The 21,207-nt window shown below is 40.0% G+C and overlaps 1 protein-coding gene and 1 pseudogene across 2 annotated transcripts; both read left to right on the top strand.

The window, feature by feature from the left end:
- Nucleotides 1-1,115: 1,115 nt before the first annotated feature.
- Nucleotides 1,116-5,712, top strand: LOC144656589 (tetratricopeptide repeat protein 28-like; annotated as a pseudogene).
- Nucleotides 5,713-14,215: 8,503 nt separating this feature from the next.
- On the top strand, nt 14,216-20,467 carry LOC144656485 (uncharacterized). Of its 2 annotated transcripts, none has more exons than XM_078516703.1 (2): nt 14,216-14,304; nt 16,732-20,467. In XM_078516703.1, the coding sequence occupies exons 1-2, from the start codon at nt 14,278-14,280 to the stop codon at nt 19,690-19,692; spliced, it is 2,988 nt and encodes a 995-aa protein (XP_078372829.1). In that variant the 5' UTR covers nt 14,216-14,277; the 3' UTR covers nt 19,693-20,467. The 2 variants fall into 2 exon arrangements, with proteins under 2 accessions (XP_078372829.1, XP_078372830.1); XM_078516704.1 differs by lacking the exon at nt 14,216-14,304 and adding an exon at nt 15,312-15,330.
- The last annotated feature ends 740 nt before the right edge of the window (nt 20,468-21,207 follow it).

Below are 21,207 nucleotides of genomic sequence, written 5' to 3'. Positions count from 1 at the left end.
ATGAAAACTATGTCAGTAGGTATTTATCGCCTCACAGGTTATGCTTTTTGACATGTTTTGGTCTTAACTTGGTTATATGTTTCTCTTATAAAACAGAGATATTAAAATATTTTAATGGGCAAGAAGTTCTCTTTAAAACAAACAGGCAAATAAATCACCTCCAATAGGTTATCATACTTGATCGTCTGATATGCGACCTGAAGGAAAATGATAGTTTTGGTGTGAATTCGAAGTAGGCAATGTGAAAATGTTCATCTTGCTAGTATGTCCTTCGGCATTTTTTACATGAGCTGGGTTTTGAGAGGGTATGCTACAAATCCGAGGTATTCTTCCCTCTCCTCCCCCGAGCTGATATTTGGCTCTTGGTCGTTTACAGATTAATTCCGCGGCGTCCTGATGAGGAAGCAGTTCGCTGTAATGTGCAACCTACCTAGTAATACGCGCCTCAGTTTATGTACGCCTGGTACAAATTAAAATTCGTTCGTGATGTACTTGCGTCACATCGCCTGACGTGACTAAACATGGTTTAGTCACAGGATTGACCAATGGCTGGTTATGTGATCGGCGATATGCGTATGTCAGATTTTTCATGACCTTTTAAATATTCATCTCAGCTTGGAATTGCTGCATAGAGAACCCGACGACATCGAAGAAGGTTAGTGTTTATGAAGGCTTCGGTTTTAAAAATAAGATATCTGTACTTTGTCTTTTTCCCTGTTGTCCATTTTTGCGGCGAAAGTAAATGCAAAGATCATTTATAGAAACTCTACCAGCTGAAGTCGATCGAGGGCAACTCACTCACCCAGAAACATAGCTTGAAATAATTCGTTTACGTATTCTTGACACTTCCTTGCGTGGCTTAGAACGCTGAGAAAAGACGCCGGTTAATACTTTTTATTGATTACTCTCTAGTGTATTAACTCATTTGTTTTCTTGACTCACTTAGAACCGCTTGATAATGGACAGCGTAGATGTCTCGGAGGCATTCCACATAACACGATTAGCCAGATTTCTTTATGAATACCGACCGTTTCCATGCAGCAATAGAATTTTACAACGAGATGCTGACGCTGGTGAAGGTTGTCGAACACGTAACTTCATTGCATCAACATAAGGTGAATATGACAATAAACAGGGTGAATATGACGATATATAATCTTCTTGCTGAAGCCTACTTCCGCATAGGCAACTACGACGAGTCGAAGAGCAATGCTGAAATCGCTCTTGAAATCAGCCAAAAAATCGAAGACAGACTTGGAGAAATGAGAGCTTACTACAACCTCTTTTGGGTGTTTAAGGAACTTGGCCGGTACGACGAAGCAATCAAATATCTTGAGAAACTACTTCCAATGTGCAGGGAAATTAGTGATACAGAGGCAGAAGCAGAAATATACTGCTACCTGGGTATATCACATCATGCCATAGGTCAAATGGAAAAAGCAATGGAGTTTCAAATGAAGTCACTCAAAATGAGTAAAGAAGTTGGACATCGAATAACGGAAGAAAAAGCCCTAACTTACCTTGGAAATTTGTTTCTAGCCCTCGGCAAGGTGAAGGAAGCAGTGCCAAAACTGCAGGGAGCACTTAAAATCAGTCGAGAAATCGGAGACGGTTCCTTTGGCGCTTCAATACTACTTCTCTTAGGAGGTGCTTTTCAGTCCCTTGGTCAATATAATAAATCAGTCGAATATTACCAAGAATCGCGTCGGGTCAGTAAAGAGATACACAACATTGAAAACGAGGGAAGAGCCTGTTGCAGGATCGCGAATTGCCTCTTTCATCTTAAAAATTATGACGAAGCAATCAAGTACTTAGAAACAGCCCTTGAAATAAGTAATACAATAGGAGATAGACGAACAGAAGAGGAAGCCTGTGATACACTTGTCCGTATATACCTTGCTCTCGGACAACACGATAAGGCAACAGAGTACAAAGAGCAAGCAACAAAAAGTATCTCGGCAAAAGGAGCCAGAAAAGTCCCGAGGTCAGTGGCTCTTTTTCGCTTAGCTCTTGACTATGCAGCAGTTGGAAATATGCAACAGGCATGCGACGTTTCTTCTGAAAGTATCAGGCACTATGAGAGTGAACGTGAGCCTTTGAGTGACGAGTACAAATTATCTTTGGGTGACATGCACCACAACATCGCCGTTTACAAGAGTCACTGCCGCCATCTGATTGCCCTCGGAAGGATCCTCGATGCTTTGTGTACGGTAGAGCGAGGACGCGCCCGTGTACTCCAAGAATTGTTAGCAAAGAAATATGCCATTCAAGAGAAAGTAGAGCCAGTAAATGAAATAGTAAATGAAATTGATTGGCAGTCTGACGAAAGAGCAAGTTCTGGTGTTCATGACTGTTCATGACGGTACAAGCCTGTTCTGGGTAATGACAAATGAAGCCAAATTGGAGCTCGAACAGATTCGTCCAATAGAAATGCACTTGATCACTTAGAAAATATTGTACAGGGAAATTTCAGGTTGGTTGCTCATGGCCGTAACACTGAATGTGAAGACCGTTCGTTATCAGCATTATATGACTCGGAGTCTACAGCTGATCAGGAGGAAGACAGAAAAAAACAAAGGAAAACGTCTCGTAGAATCGGATGACGAACAATATGAGGTAACGAACGAACCGAACGAAATGTACAACATGCTTGTCACTCCATTTGCTGATCGTATTGAGGGCCGAGAGGTTGTGCTGGTCCCCGAAGGATCCTTGTATATGGTTCCTTTTTCCGCTTTGCAAGATGATGAAGGACAATACCTGTCTGAAAAATAGGTCACCAAGGGTGACATGAGTCTAATGCCGTATGGCATAGTGATACAGATTGCGCGGTTTTCGTAAGCCGGTTAAAATTGAGTTAAATTGGTTAGAGGTTTGTGTTCGAGAGTTTAATTTAAAATGCTTATAGCAAGCTAGGGGCATCGTGGATGATTATGGATGAAAACGAAACAGTCATAAATGTTATATGCTTCACAAAATTGAAAGTATGAACAGGAGTTGATGTTACTTCTTCCGTATTATCCGTAAAAGCAGAAACGATTAAACATTTGGACAAGATTGCGTGACGATTTACAAAAAGCATGTTCATTACAACAAGGGTTGAATAACTTCACATCGTTTTCTTTCAGATTTTTCACCATTTTGATGATGACTCTTGAAACAGATTTTGCAATAAAAGCACTTGAAATTGTGACTGTTACTCCATTGTACTGTAAGCACTTAGTGACAGATTTTCCTAAAAACGGGTGTAAATGCTCACGTCAATATAATGATGACCTTTTGAACGCTGGAAACTAGGCAATTATTATCGAGCTACCATACACAGGAGCGAAGACTGTTTATCATGATGTACAAATTTCGCGAATCATCACTTCCATATCAATGAAACCATTTTATGATTTTTCTAGCTGTAAGAAGAACTTAAGATCTCTGAGAGTCGTAAAAGCATGAAATTCGATTTCAGTGTATGGCAAAGGCCGGCACAGTGTAATACTGCAAAGCGGCCAAACAAACGCATTTTGATTTAGTCGCGTAACTTGATTTACATTTATCCATGTACATCTTTTATTTTTGAAGGTTTTTGTTTGCACTGTAAAGAAAAAAATGGTCAAAATTCGAATGACTTAAATACAAAATACGAGGTAAAGTTTTTTTATTTTTTAAAACAAAATAAATATTTGGTCGCATTGTGTAAATAAACGCGAGTCGCCGTCGAAATATTTTTTCTCAAAGACGTCTTGCTTTTTAAGCAAGACGAAAATACAAGTGCTTAACTGAACTGAAAACGAAGATTTATTTTCACAAAAAGCTTACAAATATCTTAACTGGAAAATTATTACGTCCTGTTCAAGTGTTGAATAATCGTGACTTGAGAAAGAACTTTTAATTATGCGTGGGAACACGTGTCGCTGATTGGCTGTTTTTAATTGAAACTAATCGTGCGTGTCCGTACGGAGTCCGTTCTTGCAGCTGATCATTGTTTTCTACATTACAGCGAACGATTATCGATCCCGAACCATTCCCTTGGGATTGCTAACAGCTTTTTTCATATAACAAAGAGTCTAATGCGCATGCGCAAAGCGCACGCAAGCATTAGACTCAAAAATGTAAGATCCGAATCATTCCTTCTTTAACAACACTCAAGCTAATTCAAGATAGCCCAGCGGATTATCACAGCCAGACTGGAGCGCTGATCGTAGGTGATCCAGACGTTAGTGGAGTGAAGCGACTGGGACAATTACCAGCGGCTCGACAGGAGGCAAAAGAAATTGCAGAGCTCTTAAACGTCTCACCATTGTTGGGCGAGCAAGCAACGAAGGAAGAAGTGTTACGAAGGATAACGGATGTCTGTTTGATTCACATCGCTGCCCATGGTGATGCAGAAAGAGGAGAGATCGCTTGTACACCGATTACAACCTCTCCTCGAGTGCCAAGCAAAGAAGACTTCATGCTGACCATGGAAGTCATTGCGAAGGTTGGCATCCGAGCCAAGCTGGTTGTGCTTAGCTGTTGTCACAGTGGTCGCGGAAAGATCATGAAATCCGAGGGAGTGGTGGGTATTGCTCGTGCCTTCATTGCATCTGGAGCTCGTTCAGTTCTGGTTTCCCTGTGGCTTCTGAATGACGATTCCACCAAAGAGTTCATGATTCGTTTCTACGGCCATCTGGTGCGTGATAAACTGAGTGCAAATGAAGCTCTTCACCAGTCTATGAAGTGGGTGAGAGAATCCAAGAAGTACAGCGTGAGCGACTGGGCACCATTTGTTCTGATTGGAGATGACGTTACACTGGACTTATAAGGAAGCATGCACGTTCCTTAGTGTACTGAGTTCAAAGAAACTGTCGCCGAAGACGGAACTGCATAAACCGTTTTATACTTTAAAAAGTTTGTATTTAAGAATTTAGTTTGTTCGGTTCTTAGTTTGTTGTTTGTCGTTTTGTTGCTTCCGTGCATGTCTTGATATGTAAGGGTCCGATTGCCCACAACGATGTTTCGAGCTGTTTATCTTAGTTTATTAAGAGCCCTTGGTGAACTTGTTTGGGTTACCTCTGAGGCTTTTGTCTTTTTTAAGGTTTCTTTGTTATTCGAGTTTATAGTCCAAGGTTATTTAAGGTTTAGCTCGCACAAGAAGTCTCTACGTTTAGGCTGTATTGGTTATTTAATCAAGTGATTGTATTTGAAGGATAAGTTCCCACGTTAAATGAGCTTAGAAATTCTTACTGGCCATGATTTGGACCTCCGTAACAGTTCGTTATAGTTCTTGTGTTCTATTAGTTTAGTTCTTTCTGATTTGTCATTGGCTGTTTTCTTTCTAAGTTTTTCCAAGGTCACCGAGATTTGTACCCTGTCTACCCTGTCCACATTTTGCAGATTTAGCTATTTAATTGATGAAGCTTCGCGCTAGTTAGTCAGACGATTGCTTACAGGTGAAGTTTGTCTGTAACCTTGCAAATAAAGAAGAAGAAAAGAAGACGTTAGAGATTCCCGGTGAAGCTAATTCCCCGCAGAAATCCAACAAAGTTAACCATGCATGTTGTTGTGGACGCGGTAAAACTGTTTACTTACACTTCTTTTAGGTTCAAATGCATCTTTAAATTACGGCTGAAAATTAACAGTGGACTAAATCAAAATAGACATGGACATCGGCCTATAATAGTTATTCACAAAGGTAAATAAATGCACCCAGAAAGCTGAATAGTAACAATAGATATTTTGTAATTATTAGTGGTTGATGGGTAGTACGGTTGTCAGAGAATTGTCCTGCAAATCAGTTTTTGGCAAATTCAGGAGATTATTTAATCTATCTTGCGCGCAAGGATGCATGAATTTTTCAGAGAGCGTGAAAGGTTTCAGTTGACTGCCATATGCGTAAAGCCAAAAAACAATTACAATGACCAATCACGACAAATGCTGACATGTACACCAAATTAAACAAATACCGTATGTATTCGATTAAGCGCCCAACCTCGAATTAGCGCCCACCTCGAATAAGCGCCCACCCTGAAGGTAGGAAAAGTTAATAAGCGCCTAGCCTCGAATAAGCGCCCACCCCCACCCCACAAAAAAACTGAAAACCATAAGAGGAGTATTGATTATTGAAATTGACTATGTACTACTAAGAAAACTTCCCCCATGATCGAGTTTTCTTATTATTTTACAGAAACTTTCAATGAACAGTTAAAATTCTGCTTTGGTACATCTTCCCCTTTTATTATTATTTATTATTTTGCTACAAAAATAAACTTAATATTTGCTGAAAATCGTGAAAATTTAATTAGCGCCCAGCCTCGAATAAGCGCCCACCTCGAATAAGCGCCCACTCCCAAGGACCAAAAATATAATAAGCGCCCAGGGCGCTTAATGGAATAAATACGGTAAGTGGCACAAAGCGAAATCAAACACGCAGCCGGCACCAAGCGCAGGAAGACGTGCGTGAACAAGTCTTGACTATTGATTTTGATTTTGCATCTGATTGCAATACCAAAGTTAGCTTAGTTATCTACCAAGATGACAAAGATGTTTCCACTACAGAGGAGCACGTGCCCAGATCATCGGCTTGCCTTGAGCCTCTGTTTCTCAGTACCGTCTTTTTTGACTTCAACTAGTTTTAAACTTCTATCCAAAACTTACCGTAACATATACGTTTAAAAAGAGGTTGAATTGTGAGATTTACTTTAAATAACAGAGCCGCATGAATAAACAGTGGTAAACAATTAATGAACGAGGACACGACACTTCATAATTTTTATATAAAAAATAAAAGTTGAATCTTGCGATACATGTGTGCTTCTAAATAAAGATTCCTGTGAGAATACGTTACGAAGTCACTGAGGCATAAAAATTAAGACCATCTTGGCCAGCAAGTAACATCTACAGAAAAATGCTCAATAATTCATATTTTGTACGACTGGTAGCAAATGAAACTCTATACAATGCTTGGTCTTGCATATCAGAATCTATACGATTTCTGTGTCTGCTGGAATCAGAGGAGTCACTTTTGACGTAACTACCACTTATAAGTTGCCTAGTTTCAAAGAAATATATTACAAGATGTCTGGGACAGCTATGGCCACGTCCGGAAAACATAAAAGAGGCGACCGTGGGTCTGTCGAGGATGAAGCGAGTTGCGCCAAAAAATCCAACATGGCGGACCAAGACGAACGCGCGTTAGAATCCGAAGATGAAAGTACCATTTCCTTCGAAGAACAAGAGCCCAGTCTACGCGATATAAAGAACCTCCTCATTAACATCCAGGCCACAGTATCGAGCATCTCGAAAGAAAATAAAGATCTAAAACAAGAACTCACTGACCTAAAAAACTCGTTCGCGTTCTATGACCAAGAGCTGCAGGGATTCAAAAGCAAGCTGGAGAAAGCTTCCACGGCAAACGCTTCCCTCAAGAAAGAGCTAGACGACACGAAAAAGAAGCTAAAACAAACGAACAGTTTGTTAGACGAGCAGATCGACGACTCCCAAAAACTGTGGGACGAATTTGACGCATTAGAACAGTACACACGTAAAAACTCTTTAGAAATCCATGGAATACCAGAGAACCTTTACACTGACCCGGAAAGCGTTGTCCTGAAAGTCGCCAGCGCGATTAACGTTGCCATAAAGCCTGAAGAGATAGAGATCTCTCACAAACTACATCGCCCCAAGAAGGGTCGTAGACCAATCATCGTGAAATTTTGTAGTCATAAGACGAAAGCGAAATTATACAAAGAAAGAACTAAGCTAAGAAATGTTAAAGTATCCGACATCTTTGAGTCCTATGCATCTGCGATTGAAGCACGAGAAGGAATTTTCATCAACGAAAACCTTACAGCATATAGAAGGCACATTGTTGACAAGGCGTTCCAAATGAAGAAAACTAAGATCTTTACTAGCGTTTGGACACTAGATGGAAAGATTTTTGTGAAATGCTCGCCCGATGATCGACCGATAAGGATCCTCTCCGAAGAAGACCTTGAGGACTTCGGATGAACTTTGCTATGAAACAGATTTTGAGCGGAGGCAGCGGTCACGGCCGTATAAAGCTAGGGTTTGTTTATAAACTGCTTTATTTATTTATTTATTTTCATTTCTACAAAAACTATTACCTTTTTGGCATGCTCTACCTCGTATTTTATACATGTTTTTTTGTGATTTATTTGTTTCATGTTCTCGCTTTATTTGCAAACACATCTCAGCTTTTTGTGAGACGAAAAGTGGATAAATCGACTGGAATCGAAGTAGTATTAATCGTTTTTCAAAGTCTAATGCTAATTATCTTAGAAGCTTATTGTTCTGATCGTGTAGCTAATTCCATAGTGGTATCACCTTTTATAATCTGAAATGACAACTCCTTTTGTAGCTAAGTTTTGCTCGTTAAATGTCAGAGGTATAAACCGAATGCGTAAAAGGAGGCAGCTTTTTCGATGGCTTCATAACAACAAATTCGACATAATTTTTTTGCAAGAAACGTATTCCACAAAAAGCGTTGAAACTGTTTGGAAATCAGAATGGGGAGGTGATGTTTATTACAGCCACGGTACAAATCATTCCAGAGGAACAATGATTTTATTCAATCCTAAATTACCCATTCATGTAGATGACATCTTCGCAGACGAGAATGGCAGATTTTTATTACTCAAAGCAACTGTTCACGATACTGAATTTCAGCTGTGTAACATCTACAGCCCTAACAACAACACTGATCAAAAAGATTTTTACTCAAATTTACTCAATATTCTTAAACATCGCTCAGATCGCAAAATGATTGTCGGCGGCGATTTCAATTGCGCGTTAACACCTTGCGATAAAATTGGCGGATCCGACGTGAACAAGAAGAATAACGTAATTAGCGAAATCAGAAATTTATGCACTTCTCTGAAACTCCTTGATGTCTGGAGGTGCCAACACCCTAATCAACAACAATTCACGTGGCGAGATAAAGCTTTCAAAGTACAATGTAGATTGGACTACTGGATGATTTCTGAAGATCTTAAACCTCTCGCTTTAGACACGAACATCAAAAACTCCACTTTAACAGATCACTCCGCTATCATCCTGACAATCCAGTCCCAAGATTATGTTCGAAGAGGTCCAGGTTTCTGGAAAATTAACAATTCTCTTTTAAAAGACAACAACTTCATTGAACAACTTTCAGACAAAATTCCTCAATTCAAAGACAAATATAGTTATCTTTCTGACAAAGGCCTTGCTTGGGACATGATAAAAATGGAAATAAGGGGTTTCTGCGTTCAGTACTCTAAAAGAAAAAACAGAGAACGCAGAAACATTGAAAAAGAGCTCTCGAGTCGTATCGAGCGTTTAATGAAAATCTTAGAAACCAACAGATCGAAAGAAAATATCACAGAACTTTATCGACTTCGATCAGAATTAAACAAAATTGCCGAGTATAGAACTAATGGTGCTATTATCAGAAGCAGAATTCGATGGCACGAGCATGGCGAAAAAAATACGAAATATTTCCTCAATTTAGAAAAAAGGCAACACTCCAATTCCTTTATTGCAAAACTTAAAATACATGATGATCAAGAAATAACAGAAGCCGATGAAATCTTAAAATGCCAAAAACATTTCTATAAAGACCTTTACTCCGCCGTACCAACCGATAATTCGAATGATAAAACTTTCTTCGATGATCCAAATCTTATTCGTCTAAGTGACGCTGAACAAATCGATCTTGAAAACCCCCTAACGAAAGAAGAATGCTTTAAAACTCTAAAAGAGTGCGCAAAGAATAAATGCCCAGGAAGCGACGGCCTTTCGGTAGAATTTTATTTACTCTTCTGGCCTCTATTAGGAGATGAAATGGTTGCAAGTTTCGATTATGCTTTCACGCACGGAAAGCTAAATATAACCCAGAAACAAGGCATTATTAAAGTAGTGCCCAAGAAACGAAAAAACAGACTCTACTTAGAAAATTGGAGACCGATATCCCTTCTCAATATTGATTATAAAATAGCAGCCAAAGTCATAGCTAGCAGACTATCTAAAGTTCTCCCAAACATCATAAATGACGATCAAACCGGGTATATCCAAGGTCGATATATCGGACAAAACATCAGACTCATACAAGATATAATGAAAGTAACATCCCTAGAAAACATTCCCGGCCTCGCTATTTTCATCGATTTCAAAAAAGCTTTTGACTCGCTCGATTGGAATTTCTTAAACAAAACCTTGCGGTCGTTCAACTTTGGACCTAACATTCAAAAGTGGGTTAAAACCTTCTACACCGATATCTCCAGTTGTGTCATCAATAACGGCTACGCGTCGGAATTTTTCCATCTTCAAAGAGGCGTAAGACAGGGGTGCCCGCTATCTGGTATCCTCTTTGTCCTCTGCGCTGAAATCTTAGCCAATGCTATCAGAAACAATCAATACATCAAAGGTATAAAAATTTATGACAAGGAATTTAAAATTTCGCAATATGCTGATGACACGACTGCCTTTGTTTCTGACATAACCTCAGCTGAAAAGCTGTTTGAGATACTGAACGCCTTTCAGCGTTCTTCAGGACTAGAGGTAAACAAAACTAAAACCGAAGGAATGTGGCTAGGTGCTCTCAGACATAACTCTGAAGCTCCCTTAGATATTGCTTGGCCTTCAAAACCGATAAATTCCCTTGGAATTGACTTTACCTACAACGAGGAAGTCTCTTACAAGAAAAACTTTGAACAAAAATTAGGTTCAATGAAAAGCATACTCAACATATGGCTTCCAAGAAACCTCACTTTGTATGGCCGAATAACTATACTCAAAACCCTCGGACTATCCAAACTCATCTATAACACATCAATGCTGTCTTTTCCGCCAAACTTCCCAGCCTTAGTAAAGCAAACCATTTCCGATTTTGTTTGGAACAGTAAACCTGCTAAAATCAAGCACACGACAATGATAGGACCAAAGACAAAAGGTGGTTTAGATTTACCGGACTTTGACACCATAAACAAAGCATTGAAAGTCTCCTGGATACGAAGATTACATGAAAGTAAAAATAACGCATGCTGGAGTCACATACCGTTATCGTTTATAAAGCACTTAGGAGGACCTTTTCTATTTGAATGCAACTATGACCTAAAATCGCTTAAAATAGATATTCCAATTGACTTTTATAAAGACGTCCTTTACATCTGGCAGACTATTAACCAACACTCTCCAGAAACAAAAGAACAAATACTTAATGAAATCATATGGAACAACTCTTTTATCAAAATTGAAGGCTTCTCCGTGTATTATAGAAAATGGCACGAATCGGGGGTCGTCCGAATCAAAGATATTTTCTGTGGAAACAACTTCTTAACATTTAATGATTTCTACACTAAATTCCAAATCAAAACAACATTTCTCAAGTACTGTGGCTTATGTAATGCCATACCCGCTAGCTGGATCCGTTCACTAAAAAGCTCTGCTGACGAAGCGCAGCGCAAATCAGATCATAACCAGAAAATAGATATCGGTAAATTGTCATGCAAAGTGGCTACCAAAATTCTCATAAACAAAAAGTTTGAAACTCCGACCGCAGAAAGAAGATTGAGGCAATTGAGTCTGGACGATAGCACAATACGCGCTATCTACGATATTCCTTTTAAAGTAACAAAAGACACTCGACTTGCTATCTTCCAATTCAAAATTATTCACCATATTTTACCAACCAATTCAACCCTTTACAGAGATAAAATCAAGGACCATGATAAATGCCACCTATGCACGCAAACGCAAACCCTGAGACATCTTTTTGTCTCTTGTCCAAATGTACAGACTTTCTGGAATACGTTTGCTACGTGGTGGAACGTCAAAAATGACGATTCCATTGAGCTACACGAGAAAAACATTATCTATGGTTTTACAACTAACTTTCCTTTACGACTTGGCTTAAACCTCTGTGTACTCATTGCTAAATATTATATCTACACTGCCTCGAGAGATGAACAACACTACCACTTCGAAACCTTCCTAGCCCTTCTAAAAGATAAAATATCTATCGAAAAAAGTAGCTCAAAGTCTCAAATTCAACTCTAAGTCTTTTTTTTTAGGTGAAATTTTGTAAGGCACTTTATTTTATCTATTTATTTTATTTTATTATTTTCTTTCTGCTTCCTTTTGTCCGTAATTAGTCTTTGTACTCGTCACGAAGTTTTTTGTTTACCTCGCTTTTTCTGTTTTGTCTACTTATTCTTCTTAAATGTATAGCTTTTGCATCTGTAAATAATGTAATGTTTGAAAGGACAGGAATTTTAGCTGATAAAGAATTAACATAAGCAAGCACTGTAAATAAGTACCGTATTGTTTTTAAAGCTCAGACACATTGTACATGTATGTAGCTGTTTTTTTTTTCTTTTTTGTTTGCAATAAACTATTAAAAAAAAAAAAAAAAAAAAAAAAAAGATCTTTCTTTTTATCTTGTTTGTAATGATATACAAGGCCCACATTACTCGGTAGACAAATCCGCTTTGCAACCCAAACGCCTTCTTACCCATTCTCGTTCCCGGAGCCCGCGTCCCCTTAGACCAGCGGTCGGGAAACGCGTTTCCCGACCGCGGGTCTAAGGGGACGCGGGCTATGGAAACAAGAATGCTTCTAACCAGGTAGACTTATAGTATGCACTTTTGTAACTGCCTATTTTCACCCTGAGGAAGACCGCTTTAAGCAGTCGAAATATAGGTGGCCAGACAGTCTAATGTTTGTCTTCATTTGTGACATTTATATATAGAGAAATATTAGAGTGATTTATAACTTTACCAAAATTTCATACATTTTTAGATTTTTATGACGGGTTTCATCACGTGGATTCATCCTAATACTCACCTCAGGTCCAATACTGAATCGAAAAAGAAAGTGCTACATGAGCCACTTAAAATGACGATTTGGGGCCCTTGGGCCCGTTTCTCGAAGGTCCCGAAAAGTTTTCGCACCCGGAAAGCCATAGCAAAATCTCAAACCTTCTAATTACTGAGGTGTTTAATTCCATGATATTTTGAATATGAACTGAGGTTCCCTTCATACAAAGTTCCAGGCAAATACACTTCCCTGTTTTTAAGATACAGATAACTAAAAATGGCTTTACGGGCCCGTAAATTTTCCGGGGCTTTCGAGAAACGGGTCCCTTGTGTCGAAATAGCACCACGTAGATTAAAACTTATTTTCACTCCAGATCCAGCAAAACCGGCCAGTTTGAGACTTGAAATGTACAGTTTGGGTCTTTTTGGAAAACCGCCATCACGTGGATTCATCCTAATTTTCACTCCAGTTCCAAAAGAATCGAATAAGAAAGTGCTACATGAGCCAGTAAAAATGACGATTTTGGGCCCTTGTGTTGAAATACCACCACGTAGATTAAAGCTTATTTTCACTCCAGATCCAGCAAAACCGGCCAGTTTGAAACTTGAAATGCATAGTTTGGCTCTTTTTCGAAAACCGCCATCACGTGGTTTCATCCGTATTTTTACTCCAGATCGAAAAGAATGAAATAAGAAACTGCTACATAAGCCGCTAAAAATGACCATTTCGGGACATTGGGTTGATATACCACCACGTAGAGTAAAGCTTATTTTCAATACAGATCCAGTAACACCAGCCAGTTTGAGACTTGAAATGTACAGTTTGGGTCTTTTTGGAAAACCGCCATCACGTGGATTCATCCTAATTTTCACTCCAGGTCCAAAAGAATCGAATAAGGAAGTGCTACATGAGCCAGTAAAAATGACGATTTTGGGGCCCTTGTGTCGAAATACCATCACGTAGAGTAAAGCTTACTTTCACTCCCGACCCAGCAAAACCGGCCAGTTAGAGACTTGAAATGTACAGATTGGGTCTTTTTGGAGAACCGTCATGCACGTCAAGGTCTGCAACACCGACATCCTTCGCTGCACCAAAGCCCATCTTGGAGCCCAGATAACCACCAACAGAAAATTCTCTAAAATTCACCTCTGAAAATTTGAAAATTAGACTAACTTCTCTTATTCTATTGTTTATTCTTATCCTTACTCTCAGTGTATTTACTCCTCGTATAAAAAACCCTTTTCTTGCTGACAGGAGATTTTGGTATTGCAACGTTTAAGATTAAATCAGCTGTGTTTAAACTTGAAGCAATTCGCTGTAATGGAAACTAGTGATTTGTATGAGCTCGTGATGTGCGCTGCATCGCGTGACGTGTGGCAACATGTCTAAAGTATTGTCACGAGATTGTCATGTGATAGGCGTTAAGAGTATGCGAGAAAAGCCACAGTCTTTTTCATCTTGCTGTACACTTTACACTGAAGTAACTGCATGGAGAACCAAAATACATCGTCTCAGGTTTGTGTTTACGAAGACTTCGGTTAATTTATCCAATTGTAGTATATACTTTTCCCTTTTGCGACGAAACTGCCTCTTAATGCTAGACTCTATGGCTGTTGTCGCTTTAGGAGCATCTTGCCTGCTACAAACAAAGCGTAAAATAGACTTCTTTCGCGATCTCGTCACTCCTTTGTGTGCCTTATAACAGAACAAATCACGGTAAAAATAATAAGACTTATAAAACTTGACTTATATTACGGTTAAAACTTTTTTATTTTTATTTAAATGTGAGTGAAATTCATCAGCGCTTAGACGGTTGGTGTGAAAACAATACTATCTTCAATCGATGAAGGGTTAGAGGTTAGAAAACACGCCACTAGAAAATGTGATAGACGTTGCAGCACTGGGTTGTAAACGATGATTAACGAGAAATAATACAAAAAAATCATGTCGATTTCAGTAATGGATTAAAACGTACGTGGTCATAATTATATAGCAACAAGTTGTCGTTTAAACTTGAATTCGAAGAAAGATTGATCCATTTCTTAGAATCATTTGATTTGGCAAATTGTCGGGTAGACAAACTGCCAACATAAATCGCTAAATGATTCAATTGCGTTTCGAATATACTGTAATTATAAAATTTATCGGGATAAAAATGACAACAAAGTATGATCAAATATGTTTTTTTTTCTCCAGTAAAACTGTTAGGACAAGCAATCGAATGCAGTCCCAGATCCCAGATATACTGTACATGTAAACAAATGCATGCCGCAAGATATAAAAGGTCGATCGGGTTTTGTGACGCTTTATTATCATTTGCTATTGAGCTCTTAATTCAAGTTGAAGTTTCCAAATTAGTTTGTATAATATATAATAAAAGAAGCGAAAATATACGCTCCAAAATATATATGTAGCGAAAATTTGCAGACGAAAAGAGGCACAGTTGGAGATCGATCCGCTTTCTAAAGCTTGTAATTGTGGATTACATCACCCACGCTGCTCCACTGGGGATGCAACTGAACGTTCAGTTAGCTTCGATTGGTGAGTGACAGAGAAACTAAGGCCATCGAAAACATGAATTCAGAAAACAGACATGAAGTATGCTTTCTCTTCCAACTTCTGCAGTTAATTACCCGTTGAAAAATGTTGGCGAATGACGAAGAAACCAACGTTATCGGTAGCCTGCGTGGCCGGCGTTCAAAGGGGAAGGAGAAGGGGAGTTCGAGCGGGAAGCGCGAGGTGCGAAGAGAGAGAGCGGCTTCGCGCTCGCACCTCGGGCTCAAACTCCTTCTCCTTCCCCTTTGAACGCCGGCCACGCAGGCTACGTTATCGGAAGCACGAATTCAGAAAACAGAAATGGAGTGCGTTTTCGTTTTCTTTTTCAACTGCTGGAGATAAAGTTACACGGTGACAATTTTGACAATTTTGCACGTAAACGTAACACAATTTGCTACTATTATGCTGCTCACAATTTTGCAATTTTCCTTCCAATTTTTCAGAAACAGGTAACAGCAACCGAAATTACGAAAAGTGCTACTGTGAAATAACAAAAATTAAGATCTTTCGAAGTTTCTATAAAAAACACAGATGCAAATTCAAGAAATGTAGTAAATGAGTAATTGACTGTACAAGGCTTTAGACGACACCAAAGTTGTGTCCCAGCAACTAAGCGCTCAACGCCATCTTGCTATTTGTTTTTGATGAAACGACAGGATGAATCCGATTAACTTGCCAGCAAAGTTCTATTTAAAATGATGACCAGCTGAGTTTAGGCTGCCTGCGGTTCATACCAAGGTGTTCAACAACAACGTGTCCAGTTACAAAATTCGCGTGGTTCCTTTTTGCAACTGGAGAGACCTTTATTTAAAACAGTTTCAGAAATGGCTTTTTCTCTGCAAATTTTGTCATCAACATGATATATCGTCAATACGCTTCGCGTTGTCAAAGTTTTCATTGAATTTTGTTATAGTTATGTTATTAATTGATAAAAGAACTTCGTGTCGTCCAATTCGGTATGTAACCATACTCCAGCTACGCAGTCTTGCGACTTTCTGTGCTACTTCGAGTAAGTCGCAACAAATATGCCTCATCTTCACTTGCTATAAAACAGTGCTAGAACAATTGACATAAGCCATCAAAGTTCTGTTATCACGTCAAGACCACCTGTTAAGTTAAGAGATGATTATCCGGGGCTGACCAGTTCGTGTAGTTATGAAAAAAGCCAAATAATATCAAGACGTAACTGACCAATCAGTTTTAAGCACCAGGCTCTCTTTATTTGACTTAAGCTCTGATGATGATGATGATGACGGTGATGATTTCGTTACGCACAGATTTTTAAAAAATTCGGCCACAATAATTTGACTGTGATTTTCATCAATTGCAAATTCAGTGGGAATCCAATCTTCTGATTGTAACGAACACTGCTTATGTTTTTTACAGATGTCTTTCGCAATGGAAAAAAGAAAAGCTTCGAAATTGGACATCGCTCTGGTGGTAGCCGACTTTCTGTTCAACACTCATCGCTATCGTAAAGCCATTGACTTTTATAAAGAGGCCCACGAACTGCTCAACGGAAGTAAAGTAGAAAATTGCAACAGCCTTAAAATGCTATTACACCACCAACTGACGAGAGCATACGCCAGTATAAATGAGTTTCAAGAAGTATTGGTAAATTTCCAACAAGTTTTGAAAATCACCAAAGAAATAAGAGACAAGGCAACGGAAGCAACAGGTTTCAATTGGTCCTACCACGCATCTGCTCAACCCTTTCAAGCAATTTTTTGTCAAAGTAAAATACTGAAAAGTGCCAAAGAAACTGGAGACAAACAAAGGGAAGGAGGTGCTTGTGTTGTCATAGCTCATGCATACTCCTCTCTTGGTAAACAGGATAAATTCATCGAGTTTGAAAATGAAGCGCTGAGAATATGCAGAGAAATTGGAGAAAAAAGAGGAGAGGGCACAGTACTTCGCGACCTGGGCTCCGTACACAAAGTGCTTGCCCAATACCATAAAGCCGTATGTTGCCTAGAGCAGTCCCAGAAAATACTAAAAGACATTGGAGATTACAGAGGGGAGGCAGCATCGTACCTATTGCTTGGAAGTACTTACCACGAGATCGGCGAATTCGACAAAGCTCTTGACTTTTCTTTGAAGTCACTTAAACTGATGACGGTGCATGGAGGAGGTCTGGCTGATGTAGGTGCCTGCTATAACAACATCGGTGCTGCTTACCATGCACTCAGCCGAAACAGTGAAGCAATCGAATATTTTGAAAAAACAGTTGATATTATGAGAAAACTTGGACACAGAAAGCTAGAAGGAATCGCACACCAGAGCCTTGGCCTTTGTTATCAGGCACTTGGTCAGTACAGGAAAGCCATCGAGCACCAAGAAATGGCAATGGACAGTCTGAAGGAAACTGGAGACAGGATGGCACAGGGTCGATCCTTCAGTGTGCTTGGCCAAATATACTATGCAATTGGCCAATATAAAAGTGCAATCAAATTTTTCGAGAGCGCTTTGAAAGTTAGTCAGGAAATTGGAGACAGGAACTTGGAATCAAACGCTTATTCTGGTCTTGGTGCTGTCTACTATGCTTTGGACTCACAATCTGGCAAAGCAGGGATGTATGCAAGAAAAGCGCTCGAAATTTCGAAAGAAACTGGAAATAAAAGAGAATTGGCAACAAACTACATTAACCTTGCTTTGATCTATAGCAACAACGATCAATATAAGGAATCACTTGAGAGCCATGACTGTGCAATTGAAATCATGAAAGAAATGGGAGACAAGCGTGGCGAAGCAACGGCTTTGATTTGTCTCGCATCTGTTTACGAAGCCCTCGGTCAATTGAAACGAGCAGTAGAGGTTCAAAGGAAAGGTCTCGACCTACTGAGAGAAGTTGGAGATGCAGGAAGAGAACATGTGGCACTTTTGTCGTTAGGTATTTATACTGCCAGGGACGAAGGGTCGAAGGAGGCATGTGAATATCTTTTTGAGAGCATCAGTTGTATTGAAAGGGACCGCGAACAACTTCAGGATGAACACAAGCTTTCTCTGGACAACACGACCTTTCGAAACTACTGGGTATTATATACCCATCTCCTAATTCAAGGCAACGTTCCTGAAGCATTATGCACTGCAGAGCGAGGGCGAGCAAGAGCCCTCGTCGACTTGATGTCAGAGAAGTATGGTCTCCAAGAAAGACGCGATTCAAACGCAGTTTACGTGAATGGGTTAAAACATTTGTCCATTCGGAATCAAAGTACTTTCATCTTCACTGCTGTTGTCTACGAAAACATATTTTTCTGGATTATCGAGAAAGGTAATATTCGATTTAGGTTATCTAAGTTGAAATCAGGAGAGGAAGGCATCGCAGATCTTTTGAGCTTGCCAAAAAAACAATTATTGCATTTTTCTTCGGCAAGCATTGAATGCGAAGATCGTTCGTTATCCGCCTATTATAAAATGCTGTCATCCCCTGGTGAAAGAAGAAGGAGGGAAGGCAAAGATCAGCGTCTCGTGGAAGAAGAGGAAGAGAAGACAAAGAAAGAGGAATCCAGCCTTCATCTATTGTACGAGAGACTCATTGCCCCTGTTGCTGATCTCCTTCAACGCCAAGACATCATCATTGTTCCGGAAGGTGACTTGTTTATGGTGCCCTTCCCCGCATTACAAGATGCAAATGGCAAATTCCTGTCAGAGACCTTCCGCATTCGTCTCATACCTTCGCTGACAACACTTCAGCTGATCCAGAGCAGTCCTGAAGACTTTCACTGCAGGACAGGGGCATTGATTGTGGGCGACCCTGCTGTTCACCCCAAAACACGTTTACCACCATTGCCTGAAGCCAGAAAGGAGGCACAGGAAATTGCCGAATTGTTAGGCGTGACAGCCATTGTGGGAAACCAGGCCACTAAAGAGGCGATTCTTCGAAAGATGCAGGGGGTGAGTTTGATCCACTTTGCTGCCCATGGTGATGCAGAAAGAGGAGAGATAGCTCTTTCTCCAAGTTGTTCCTCTGATCGGATTCCCAGCAAGAAAGATTTTATGCTGAACATAGGAGACATCGCAAAGGTTGGTATCCGAGCCAAGCTGGTTGTGCTCAGCTGTTGTCACAGTGGTCGTGGAGAAATCATGAAATCCGAGGGAGTTGTGGGTGTTTCCCGCGCCTTCCTGGCCTCTGGAGCTCGTTGCGTTCTAGTCTCCCTGTGGCAACTGGATGATAAATCCACCAAAGAGTTCATTATACGTTTCTACGGGCATCTGGTGCGTGATAAACTGAGTGCAAGTGAAGCTCTTCATCAGTCCATGAAGTGGATGAGACACTTCAAGAAGTACAGCGTGAGTGACTGGGCACCATTTGTTCTAATTGGAGATGACGTGACATTGGACTTATAAGGAATCTTGCACGTTCCTTAGTGTACATCAAAGAAGACGGAACTGCATCGAGTCAAAACTGTGTTGTGAACACAAGCTCTCGGAGTATACTCGACCACTTTACAAGTATTACAAGCGATTTGCTAAGATTCAAAAGTATGAAGAAATTTGGAAAATGCAAGAGAGACACGGACAATGCCGCATCTTTGTTGACGATTGTTTTTTTTTTTTTGATTGCCTACTGTTCATGCTAACACAAGTATACAAATACGATTGACAGTGGCGGCCGAGTAGTATTTATATTATATAGACGATGCAACGAAAATTAACTTTATCTTATCTAGCTTCTGCAGGGTATATAAACCTGTTATGCGCACTGGTATTTTCACGTTTGTAAGTTGGACATTCGGTGCATAATCTATTATTTTACACAAGATCCGTTTTGTTTTCGGTTTAAATTCGGCTTAAGATAATTCAAAAGTTAAAGGCCTGGCTAAACTAGGAGACATTGCCGCAGAAACATTGTTCCTTGTCATGTTTCCTAGGTGACTAAATTAGTGGGAAGCAACGAGGAAACAATGTACTGGGATCAAAGGGTCACGCATGCGCAAAAACTAGCTTCCATGGTGGCTAAATTTGGTAACAAAGGTTTCTGTGGCAAAATTTGTGCCCCAGAAGCCAGAATGCTTTTGACCTGCGGCAAAACATTTTCTTGTTTCCAAGAACCAACTGCAGTCCACAACATATGTTTCCGGCTCGGCTAAACTGAAAACATGTGTCTCGGCAACAATGTTTCTGCAACAATGTTCCCTAGCTTAGTCAGGCGTATCTTGTGCAAGGTAACCTTGTAAATACGCTCGTACTTTCACTTTCATAACTTCGGACAGTTTTCTTAACTTTTATCGAAATAGAAGTAGTTACCTCGGTGTATCAGAAGTTGAATGTTTTTTTTTTCCTAATCGAATAGTCTTGGATCGAGTGTCGCCGTAATAACGATTGACGGCGGCGAAAAACGCAATCATAAGTTGGGTTTTCAACTTCATAGTTCCCATGTTACTGAAAGGCGCAGTAAGTTATGTTAAGGCCCGGCAAAACGAGGAAACATGATGCAAAGTTGTCATTGTTTCCATAATTATTTCCTCGTTTTGCCACGCTTCCAAATGTTATCTGTGGCAGATCAAAGGGAGGGGACCGGGTGCCCCGCTCGGTCGGGGTTCGGGAAAAGGGGCACGGGAGGAGGGGAACCCGGCCTCCTTTTTGCTGAAAATTTACAAGACCCGAGGGCCGGGAATTTTTCCTTCCCACATTTTCGAGCTTTAAAGAGCCCGTGGTCACTGTTTCACCTCCACTTTGAGACCATCTGTACCCGCCACTACAGACAACTCTCACTATAACGGACACCTTCGGGACCACAATTTGATGTCCGCAATAGAGAAAGTCTGTAGTAGCGAGAGTTATTTTCAGTAACTCTTATACGCCTGGGCCGGGTTGTTCGAAAGGCGATTAACGCTAACCCAGCATTTCAAAATTATCGAG

This window comes from Oculina patagonica, chromosome 6 (assembly GCF_052425735.1).
Source record: "Oculina patagonica isolate OP01 chromosome 6, crgOcupat, whole genome shotgun sequence".
Lineage (NCBI taxonomy): Eukaryota > Metazoa > Cnidaria > Anthozoa > Scleractinia > Oculinidae > Oculina > Oculina patagonica.
This window is presented reverse-complemented; position numbering and strand designations above follow the sequence as displayed.